The sequence below is a fragment of the Eucalyptus grandis genome, chromosome 10 (genome assembly GCF_016545825.1).
Source record: "Eucalyptus grandis isolate ANBG69807.140 chromosome 10, ASM1654582v1, whole genome shotgun sequence".
Classification (NCBI taxonomy): domain Eukaryota; kingdom Viridiplantae; phylum Streptophyta; class Magnoliopsida; order Myrtales; family Myrtaceae; genus Eucalyptus; species Eucalyptus grandis.
In genome coordinates, this window is record NC_052621.1 from 7,939,189 (window position 1) to 7,950,080 (window position 10,892).

Here is a 10,892-nt window from a genome sequence, read left to right on the forward strand (position 1 = left end):
AAAATTGAAGCTTTTAACTCCAAAGGGTAAATAATTTAATCCATCTTTGGACTATTCGAATAGGATGAAATTAATGATCAAACATCAAATGGCTTAATTAAAAGCGTTTAATCCACTTTATGTGTTTCGCATTGCCACGGTGGGTTTTTAAATTGAGTTTCACAAACTACGTTTCTCTTACCCAAACTAAAAACGTATGCTCTATTTAATTTCCAATAGTAAATTTCATTTGATGAGAATTTATTAATTCTTAAGTTACATTGTGTTATTTTTTTTTTTATAATTTTACATAAGAATTTTGAAATTTAATACAGAACAGTATTTTTGGAAACAAATATTAAAAAATAAAAAAAAAAATGGTCTGACTCGAATAGACTTGAACCGAGCGGAATAGTATTGGTACATGCATCTTTTATTTTCCTAGGACGGGCCTAAAAAGAGTCAATCCTGGTAGGCCACTAATTTGTTCATTTTTATTTTGTTTATATTTGAATTTAGATTCATTTGTTTAAATTTTTTTGTTGAACCATTGTTTCTTGAAGGGAAAATGATATAAATAGTTCATGAACTTTGGCCTAATGTGTAATGTGATTCATGAATTTTTAATTTATTTAATGTAATTCTCAAACTTTTGGTATACGTTCAATTTGATCCCTAAACTATATAAAAATGTTCAATATTATCTCTCATATTGAATTAATGGAATGATAACATTGAAAATTATCATATAGTTCAAGAATTATAATTAAAAGTTCGTGGACTATATTAAATAAATTAAAAATTAATGGACCACCTTAAATATTAGGTCAAAGTCTATAAATCATATCGAACAAATTAAAAATGTAGATATCAATTGCACATTAAGCCAAAGTTTATGAATCATCCGTGTTATTATCCCATTCTCGAAACACAATTGGACCTCAACATTCGCCATTCTTGTGTACATGACCAACTTGAACTAATAAAAACATCGTACAAGGAAATTAATTCTTTACGATCGAGCAAAGCTAACTTAATAATTGGACTCGTGCGCATCCATATATATTTTTCGAGATCACAAGTCCTATTATGTTGTTAAGTGAACTTCTTTACCAATCATGCTATCAAGAGCGGCTGCCTCATGGAGAGAGAGTGTCGTGGGCGGGGCACATCAATGAAGCTGCAGCGACCGACTTCTTTTCTTTATGGGCCGTTTAAAATCGGTGACCAACTTGGTAACTTTAATTTCCGTGTCCCAAGCAATACCGAGTAGAAACGGTCGAGTCGGATGTTGCACTATCAATAGGGATTGTTGTTATGGTAATGTTTGATTATTGATGGGGACATCTCCTATTTTTCACTTATGGGAAGGTGACTAATTTCTTTATTCAATTTTTTGCAGAAGATCTCTTGCCAAAATTGATTTTTTCAGTTTTAATTTGGTTGCCAAATAGGAGGAATTAGCAGATCAAAATTGGATACAGGGCAGCAGCACAAGACCTTTGAGGCCCAAAACTGATTGCAGAGCACCACCCTCTCTCTCTCTCTCTCTAAATCGGCGACACATCACAGAGAGCTGAAACTGAAACAGGGGAGAGGAGACGATGAAGAAATCGGGCGCGGCGGAGAAGAAGCGGGTGCGGCGGACGTCGGCGGCCGTCCCCAGCGGCGGCCGGGACCCCAATCCCGACACTCCTCCCGGGGTTTGCTCTCTCTCTCTCTCTCTCGATCTAGGGTTTTACGTGCGCTCGCGGTAGCATTTTTGCGCGTTTGGAGGGACCATTTGCTCCTCTTTCCGAAGCCGATTCGGCGCGGAGAAGCGCCGGGCTTTGCGCGTGCTCCCGATCGCCGTCTCGTCCCGAGGCGTTTCAGTCGCGAAACCGTCCGCCGATGCGCGTTTTTCAGTTGCCCTGCGAAATGAAACTGCGAAATGAAGTTCTAGATGTCTCTCTCGCGCGAATGTCCCGGGGAATCGGATGCGGCGTGTCGGTGTCGTGAATGGTGATCGGATAGAAAATCTTTCGATTTAGCTCGGTGAATTGTCCTTGCGCGACCTGGAAATCTTTTGAATCGAATTCGACTGATGCCTCGTGAATGGCGACTTCTGGGGCGGTTTTTGGAGATTAATCGTCTCACCCTGTAATTTATATGTGAATGTTGCTGTCCAAAGTTGAACCCCGGCCTGGGGCAGTTGATCTTACCATTTTGATCTGATACCACCGGCTGACAAGCTAGTTGGCTATTGCAGAGGGAATATATTGACTCGTAATGTGGCTTGAAAATTCGAGTAATTCAGGTGTAGATGCATCACCGTAACTTAATCTACTTGTTGCTTTCTTGACTATTTGGTGCTTTTAGGAAAAAAGATTGTGACTGTCTCATTAGTAGTTGGTGGACCTCCTTTTCTCTGGACATGCTTGGGTGGCTTGTTCAAAAGACTTCATCACTAGCTTAAAGCTTTTGCCAGACTCTAACAATGATTGCTTATTTGATGCACCAACATCATTTATTCATTATCTATGCTCAAACTTTGTTTTTCCAGAAACAGGCTGCAAAGAGGGATGTATATCAGGTGTTTGCTGAGAAGTTGAGGGATCACAAGGATTTGGAATCTAGGTGGGCGGTCTTACAGGAGACACGCGTGGAATATTTTAGAGGGAAGGATTTCGTTAATTTTCTGAAAAACCATCCAGAACTTAAAGATATTTTGGGGTCAGACCAAAATTTAGAAATCGAAGATATTGGGAATGCTTTGTTGAGAAAAAAGCTATTGATTCGATGTGACCGTGTGGTGAAAACTGTCCGTCCAGGGAAGAAAAAGTTGTCCACCTGGCCAGCACATTTAGAGATGTATCATGTAAGATTTCTCTCTATCTCATCAATTCGTTTGACTGGCTGACTGTAATGATCTTTAAAATTCTTTAAATTCAGAGCTATTGGTTTGCTTTTAGTATGTGAAATTACTGGCAAGAGTTTATGAAATTGCTAAAGTACTACGACGGAAGGACTTCACATATTGATGTACTTTTGGAGATCTGAGAAGTTGGACTAGTTAAGTTAATAATGGTTTTTAGAACTGGGATAAGGTAAAGCATTCAAATGGATTAGGGGTTGTAAAGCTTGATTGCCTGCCTTAGAGTCAGCTAGTCTTGTCACTTTCTACGGCATATTCAGCTGAATGAATTAGTACCATGCCTCTCATTGTTTTTCTGAACTAATTCACTATAAGTATTGCATAAGGCACATGAATATGACTTGATGAATTCGGCATACTGTGGCATTATTGGCTTTATTGCTCGCAGTAGAGTTGAGAATTATGCAGGCTTATTTTGTTATGCAGAACCAAGTTCATAATTTGATTCAATAAATCATACTTTTGCAGGAGCATGTATTTTCTGACAATGATGCCTTCTTTGCCTGGACGTTTGAGAAACGGCATCCATTATGGCAGACACTGCTCTCGTTCTCCTGGCCTGTGTTAACCCTGGCAATATGTTTATTTCCAGTGTATCCCCACCAATGCAAGATACTAATACTCTACTCCTGTGCCGGGATCCTGCTGCTAATACTATCCCTTTTGTTTGGTAAGTTTTTCATAGTTGATGTGCTTTTGTGATTTCCCTCTAACTTATGTTATGCTGTCAGGTGGTTAAGATGTAACCACATATTATGAGTAGATTGCTTTTCTATTGTCTTAAATTTGTAATTGGTGACTTCTGCTGATGGTAGCACCAACCATTTGGCCTTATTTGTTGATTCACTTTGTCAGCTGGGATGAATGGAGCCTGGTTTTGTCATGTTCAAGGCTTTGCCTTTAGAATAACAAAGTTCTCATTGAAACTTTTAGCATTTGTACTGGACTTTGAATGATGTCATGTACTTCCAAATCTAATGAGAACCTTTGTCTTTTGGTTTTGTATTTCCTTTTTTTTTTTTTAATACAATTTCTTGATACCGTAGCCATCCCCAAAACCATGATCTAAGAGTAGACCACTACAATACCTTCCTATGACCCTAAAAATTCCATGGTTGTCAATGATAGTGCTTGACTTCACGTTTGGCATAATTGCCGAGATTGATACCAACCTTTAAGAAGGATTAATGGTTATGACTGAATATGAACCCTTTTGCCCATCTTTGAAGGGAAATTGTGGGGCTTGTCTGGATAGACGTTTACTTTTTACTTTTTGCTTAATCTAAATCTTGACAGTGGATGAACTTTGACTTTTTCTTAGCCCGAAACACCTGGAGCTTTCATAATATACAGGTATTGACATGAAGATTTACATGTAATTTTTTTTAATGTTTTTCGGAAAATTAAATTACCTTAAACTTTGTTGCGAAAGTAAAAAAAAAAAAAAGGTACCATTTGCTTTGCTTAAACTTCCTTTAGAGGTTAAAAAAGGCATGCCTTTTTCAAGTTGCTCTCTTGGGCCAACTATGTAGCATTTCTCTTCTGAATGCCCATTTGGATTCGGGATTTAACCATCTTTTGACTGGCACTTCCTTTCATTCTTTAGCTATTATCAGCTTTTGATGATCCCGTTTGATCCACAGACTGCGTTTGATTTTGAAATTTTGGCCAACAGAAAAATCAAGTTATATAGCTGTCGATTCTGGCTGTCCTTATGTTGATATGAGTTAAAAGAGAACCAGTTGTATGATGATTATACTCGCTTATGTTTTTCTATACTTAGTTTCACAAGACTTTGTGGGATGAGTGATGGGGCCCCCTAAGTCAGTTCAATGATGATATCGAATGCTGGAATAACCTCTCTTAATTCAGATTCAAGGCTGCCTCCATTTGTTCTTCATATCCTCCACATAGGCAGAAGAAAAAATGCTTGCGCTCTTTTTTTTTTTTCGTGCGTGCATAATTTTCTTTAAATTTTCAGGTCCATCAGTGCATCTCTGTTATTACATTCCTTCACAACAATTTTAGTGCCATTGAAAGTTAAGATATTATCATTTTGATGTGCAGTTAGAGCTGCAATATTTGGTGCATTGTATATCATCCTTGGAAAGCGTGTTTGGTTTTTCCCTAATATTCTTGCTGAGGAAGCAACTCTTGGAGAACTATTCCGTTTCTGGCCCAGTAAAGATGAGGAGGAGCGACCGAAGTGGACAACCAGGCTCTTTTATGCAATAGTAGCAGTGGTGGTCATCTTGTTGCTTAGGCATCATGCCCCTGATGAGGCCGCTAGAGCCAGGTTAGTAGCTGTTCTTGTTTCAAGGACTGATTGTTTTCTGCCTTTGCAAAAGCAAAGTTGGCTCTGTTCCTGTTGGAACCTGAAAGTACTACCTTATGAAATTTCTTCTCTGCATTCCTCTTGGAGGATCAACATATAAAGGCCAGAGCTCTCAAGACTGACATTTGAAAGCGGCTTTTGCCCAATTTCTTTGATAGAGCAGTAGGCCAGAATTGAATCAGAACACGAGGATGCACTTCCTTGCTGAGAGGGCATAGGAAGGCTGCTACCATCAGTTAAATTTTAGAAAATCATGAAAAGATTGACCTTTGAAAGGCTTATAAACATTGTGGTTTATGCGGGAAATTTTTCTGTCCTGTTCATTCTGCTGGTTTCTATGGCATGGCCTTATATTTCCATTGGGCTCAAGATTATACTTCTACTATTACAGGTACCAGAAGCGGGTATTTAACATAATTGACGATGTTATTGAGTGGTCTCCGAGGTTGGCTCTTTCCGGCATGATGGAGAAGCAGCCTACGGTGGTCAACGCGACGGAGCCCAACCACAACTTCACAGATGGTAGTAAATCAAGCTCAGATACAGGAGGTGGTGAAGCCTCTCAAGAGCAAAGTGGGGACTCGGGTGAAAAGATAGAGGACTCTGATGCATTTCAGCAACCTGATAACATAGAGGACTCTGATGTATTTCAGGAACGCGATGATCATATATGATGGTAGATTATCGGGTGGCCTGCACTTTAAGGATCACTTGCCCGGCTTGTTCTTTTCTTTTACTGGGGCTTTCCCTTTTCAATTTGGAGTGTAAAAGCAGTGTAACCAAAGGATCTGATAATAATGCAGTTAGGTGGAAAGATTCTCGTGCCCCTGTCAATAGGATTGTCTACAGATGACAATGAAGTGCTACTTAAGGAGGGTTTTCTTTGTTTTGCCCAACTTGAAACGTGGATCAATTTTTGGAGAAGTCGTAGCATATTTACAGGTTCAATGCAAGTACTACCATGTTCTGGGGAAGCTTCAGTTTTCACTGTGCTGAAGCAGGGAGCTCTAAAAGTGGGGAAATGCTTAGCCTGCATGGATGCCAATCGTGCGATATTACGAACCTCAGATGATGTGAATTCTATGTGAGGTCCCTGCTTGAAATTGTAACGTATGGTCATTGGGTTTTTAAACCAGACAGCGGCTATTATAACGTATGGTCATTGGATTCCAGCTATTCATGAACAAAGATATATCTCTGGAGCTCGAATTCCAGCTTTTGGCCGAAGATATCTCTTTTTTCTTCATTTTTTTTTTGTCTCTTTCATCGAACTAAACAAGGGATGTCACGCTCTCCACTTTCTTCATCTCTTCACCTTCATATCTCACCATTTGCAGTTCACATTGCGAACGGCTTGTAAAGGGCCCGCCTGGTTCGTTCCTCCAGATTTGTCATTTGAACAAGCAAGAGGATTATATTAAGCATTCACCAATAATTCAGCTATCACCCTAAATAAATTAGAAATTCAAGAATTATATTGCAAATTAGACTAAAATTAAGGTACCATTTATATCATTTTCTCATGAATATGTATAAAAAAGAGAATAGGGAAAATTTCAAATAATAGTTGGAAGTCGATTTTATTTTAAGTCGATTTTATTTTAAATAAGGGTTTGAAATAACTATATTAATTTTAAAGAATGACATAATTTTCTATTTAGTTAAGGACATTTTTGTCCTTTACTTTTTTGAATTTTTCTTTATTTTTTCCTTTTTCTTGTTTTCTCTTTCTATTTCACTGGATGGGATTGACACTGGTGATGTCCAAAGAATGGTAGGTGAGGTCACTCTTGCCCAATTTGGAAGAGAGCCACTCTCATTAGCCCTAGGTGAGACCACACTCAGGTCACCTCGCCAACCACAAGTGAGGCTGGATCTCACCAGATCTAGGTGAACGTCACTTTGCTAGTTAAAAATATTCTTGAGCAATCGGAATATTTAGCTAGCCGATGAGTAGTCGGAATATTTAGCTAGTGAGATTAAAGTTCTTATTTGAAACTTTCTTAATCATTTCAGGCCCTTGACATGTTGACACAAAGCTCACTTCATGCATTTTTCTTATTTTTTTGAAAAAAAAAAGGGAGATTTAGGCCTGATTTGGAATTTTCCAAAAAATTCAGGCACTACTGCTGCGTTCATTCTGCAATACAAGCAGAAAAAATTTTCTCGGCGCACTTTCGCGCGACTCTTTCTCGCTCGCTCTCGAGAAGAATCCCAATAAATGCTCACGCCTCCGATGGAAACTTGGAATTCCAGTGATCGCACGACCTCGAAGAAGACGACGACGACGGCGAGCGATGGCGGAAGCGGCGGCTGCGGCTCGGGCTCGAGGCCCTCCCCGTCTCCCTCCTCGTCCACGACATCCTTCTGAAGCTGGATTTGGAGTCCCTCTCAGCCGCCGCATGCGTCTCCAAAACCCTACGCTTCGCCGCCGTTCTCGCCCTCTCCTCTCTCCCCTCTCTCCACCTCGCGGTGAGTTCGAAGTTATCCCTGCATTCGCACGACATTCATATAGGCACAGTCGCGTCGATGTGCAGAGCTCGTAATCTAAGTTCATCGCGTGGCTGGTGATTTTGGCAGGACTTTTCGCCGGACGATCGAACTCTAGATCGCATCTTCTCTGCGTGCGGAGGCGTCACAAGCCTCACGGTCAACTGCCTCCGAATGAATTATCGCACGCTCGAAGGCTTCCTCGGCCCGCATATTCGCGAGCTGAACTTGTTATGCTGCTCGGCAATGCCGCCGAGCGCTCTTGGCTCAATCGGCCGGAAATGCCCCAACTTGATGTATATTCAACTTCATGAATAATTTATCTGGAAAAGTTGTTTTGTCTCCGTTGTTCTTGCTTGATCATTGGGTTTTTAAGGTTTTACTTTAAGAGGCATCATGCTGCTCGTGTATTTCCTTGAATTTTTCTGTGCTTTCTGTCAATCTAAATTGTCATAGGCATCCATTGTTACTATCGTGGCAGAGGATTCGTGTTTACGTTATGCTTAGAGGAACAAATGCCTGAAATTGATAGTGAAATCCTCCACGTCCATAACGACCTTAATTCAAGGTGTGACAGGGTGAATATTAGATGCCTCATAATATAAAGTAAGCCTCCGAGATTTGTAGTAAACTGCCGTGATGACTTCGGCAGGCACGTAAGTCATGTTGATCCAGAACAATTTGGTGTGGTATGATATTCTCTTTGCGTCCCTTTTGACAGGGTGCTGGTGCTGGAGTGGGCAGAGCGTGGCTCATATGATGAATTCACTGGAAATTTTCATCAAATGTTAAGCTGTTGTGCATACTTGGAGGTAATACAGTAGGAACAGTTGTTTTCTTAAATTTCATTTCTCAGTCATTGAAAACTTACCTTTGAACAATACTCTGGAAGGTCCCTGTATGCTCTCTTTAATTGACATGCTGCATGCTAGAACTGATTCTGTTTCTTATTATACAGTCTCTTTGTCTAAAGATTCGAGGTGTAGAAGGCCCTGAGTATGCCTTTTCCTCTGGAATCTGGCCCAAAAGTATCAAGGTCCTGAAGCTGCAGCCAGCGCTTGAAGATGATGTAATCAGTCTGGTGAAGGAAATAGCAAGAAATGAGAACTGGCCTGAGGTCATTAAGTTTCCCTCTCTGCCATCTACTTGCTTGCTTCAAAGCTTATCGCTTCATGTGAGGACCATATCAGACAAGCTTGTCACCACGATTGCTGAGTCCATGCCTTGTTTGTTGGAGTTGGAGCTTGAAGATAGGCCATGGAAAGACCCACTACCACATGGTGATTTGACCAATGTCGGGATTCAGTCTTTGGGCTCTTGCGATCAATTGAAAAGCCTTTCTCTTTCACGAAATAGACAAAATTGCCAGACATCTTTTAAAAGAGTCAATGACATGGGCATTTTCCTACTCTCTGAGGGCTGCAAGGGCCTAGAATCAGTACAGTTCTCTGGCTTTTCAAAAGTCAGTGATGCTGGTTTTGCATCACTTCTTCATTCTTGCAAGAACTTGAAGAACTTTGAGGTGCGCAACTCCCAGTCTTTGTCTGATTTGGCTTTCCATGATCTGGCTGAGGCCCCGTGTTCTTTGACCGAACTGAGAATTCTATCGTGCAATCTCATAACCAGCGAGACAGTTAAGAAGTTGGCATTCTCCAGTAAATTGGAGGTTCTTGATCTCTCGGGCTGCCGGAGCATAGCAGATTCAAGCTTTTATTCCATATCATCTCTTAAAATGCTGAGCACGTTGGATCTAGCTGGAGCAGATATAACAGATAGTGGCATGTCGAAACTTGGTCAAGGGAGTGCGCCTATTCAGCGTTTGTCCCTTAGAGGCTGTAGGAGGGTAACAGATAAAGGGATTTCTCAATTGGTGCTAAGTGGAGGGATCGTTAGCAAAACATTATCCAGCTTAGATTTGGGTTACATGCCATATGTGTCAGACAAAGCGGCACATGCTATTGCCACTGGTGGCATAGCCATCACGGAACTGTGCATCAGGTCTTGTTTCAAAGTCACCGACTCCTCGATGGAAGCTTTGGCAAGGAAGGGAAGTCTTGAAAATGGAAGTCGACCGATTAGGAGGCTTGATCTTGTCGGCTGCATCAGTTTGTCTGTTCAGTCGCTCCAGATGCTGAAAAAGCCTTTGTTTCGCGGGCTACGTTGGGTCGGCATTGGCCGCACTTGTCTGGTGGATAAAGGAGGGAGTGTCTTATCTGAAATTTACGAGGAACGGCCATGGTTGACCGTCTGTAGTGGCGGTTGCGAAATGGGATGTCGAGATGGGTGGGAGTATCATGGAGGATCTTAGAGTGGAGTTTGGCATGATTTGTTGGATGTCTCTTTGGTTTCAAGATTTGTCCATAGTATCCATTATGAAGCTACCTTCCAACTTATATTTCGATTTACCAATATTTATTTTCTTCATCATGTTACCAACTTGAATTTGGATTTTGCCAATCTCTCTCTGCGAATTTACGTGCGTATAGTTGGTAAGTTTGTCAAATATTTACATTAGCTCAATATCATTCCACCGATAAGATTCAAATATAAGAAGTTCCTTAGGCCTGTCGAGTATGCTCAATTGTTCTAAAATTTGAATGAGAAAGCAGTGTTTTGAAAATCGAAAATCTTTTAAATCATTTGCTTAATAAGGGTGCGTTTGTATGTGTTTCAGTTCAAAAATTGTTCATACTATGTTTGTTTCGAGAAATAATTTTTTACTAGAAAGACGCGTTTGGTAAACTTGTTCCGGAAATAAAAAATGAATAGAAACACGTTTGGTAAATTTGTTTTTTTCTTTAATTTTTTAATATTTTTATTTTATTTTTCCTTATTTTTCGTTCTTTTTTTTTTTTTTCTTTTAGCCGGTCGCCGACCTCGGCCATGGTCGGCGATTGGCCGACGAGGCTAGCGGCCTCGCCTTGGCTGGGTGAGCTCGGGCTTGTCCAAATCCGACGAGGCGAGCTCGCCTAGCCTTGCCTAGCGCAAGGGCTTGGCCTTGCCTTGGCTAGGTGAGCTTGGCCTCGCTGGATCTAGGCGAGCCCAAGCTCGCCTAGCCAAGGTGAGGCCGAGCCTTGCCGGGGCCGATGATGCTCGGCCTCGCCGGGGCCGACGACCCTTTAGCAAGCTCGCCGGCCCTTGTCGGCCGGTCGCGGCTATGGCGAGGCCGGTGAC

At 41.1% G+C, this 10,892-nt stretch overlaps 2 protein-coding genes across 3 annotated transcripts; both read left to right on the top strand.

The window, feature by feature from the left end:
* Positions 1-1,478: 1,478 nt before the first annotated feature.
* On the top strand, positions 1,479-6,176 carry LOC104421511. Of its 2 annotated transcripts, none has more exons than XM_039303732.1 (5): positions 1,479-1,682; positions 2,528-2,836; positions 3,362-3,563; positions 4,961-5,189; positions 5,620-6,176. In XM_039303732.1, exons 1-5 carry the CDS (start codon positions 1,584-1,586, stop codon positions 5,900-5,902), a joined length of 1,122 nt encoding a protein of 373 aa, XP_039159666.1. In that variant the 5' UTR covers positions 1,479-1,583; the 3' UTR covers positions 5,903-6,176. The 2 variants fall into 2 exon arrangements, with proteins under 2 accessions (XP_039159666.1, XP_018719904.1); XM_018864359.2 differs by having other exon boundaries at positions 1,480-1,682; positions 2,522-2,836; positions 5,620-6,163.
* Positions 6,177-7,384: 1,208 nt separating this feature from the next.
* On the top strand, positions 7,385-10,145 carry LOC104421512 (F-box protein At-B). The gene is made up of 4 exons (XM_010033482.3): positions 7,385-7,700; positions 7,809-8,014; positions 8,440-8,530; positions 8,677-10,145. Exons 2-4 carry the CDS (start codon positions 7,893-7,895, stop codon positions 10,024-10,026), a joined length of 1,563 nt encoding a protein of 520 aa, XP_010031784.2. The 5' UTR covers positions 7,385-7,700; positions 7,809-7,892; the 3' UTR covers positions 10,027-10,145.
* The last annotated feature ends 747 nt before the right edge of the window (positions 10,146-10,892 follow it).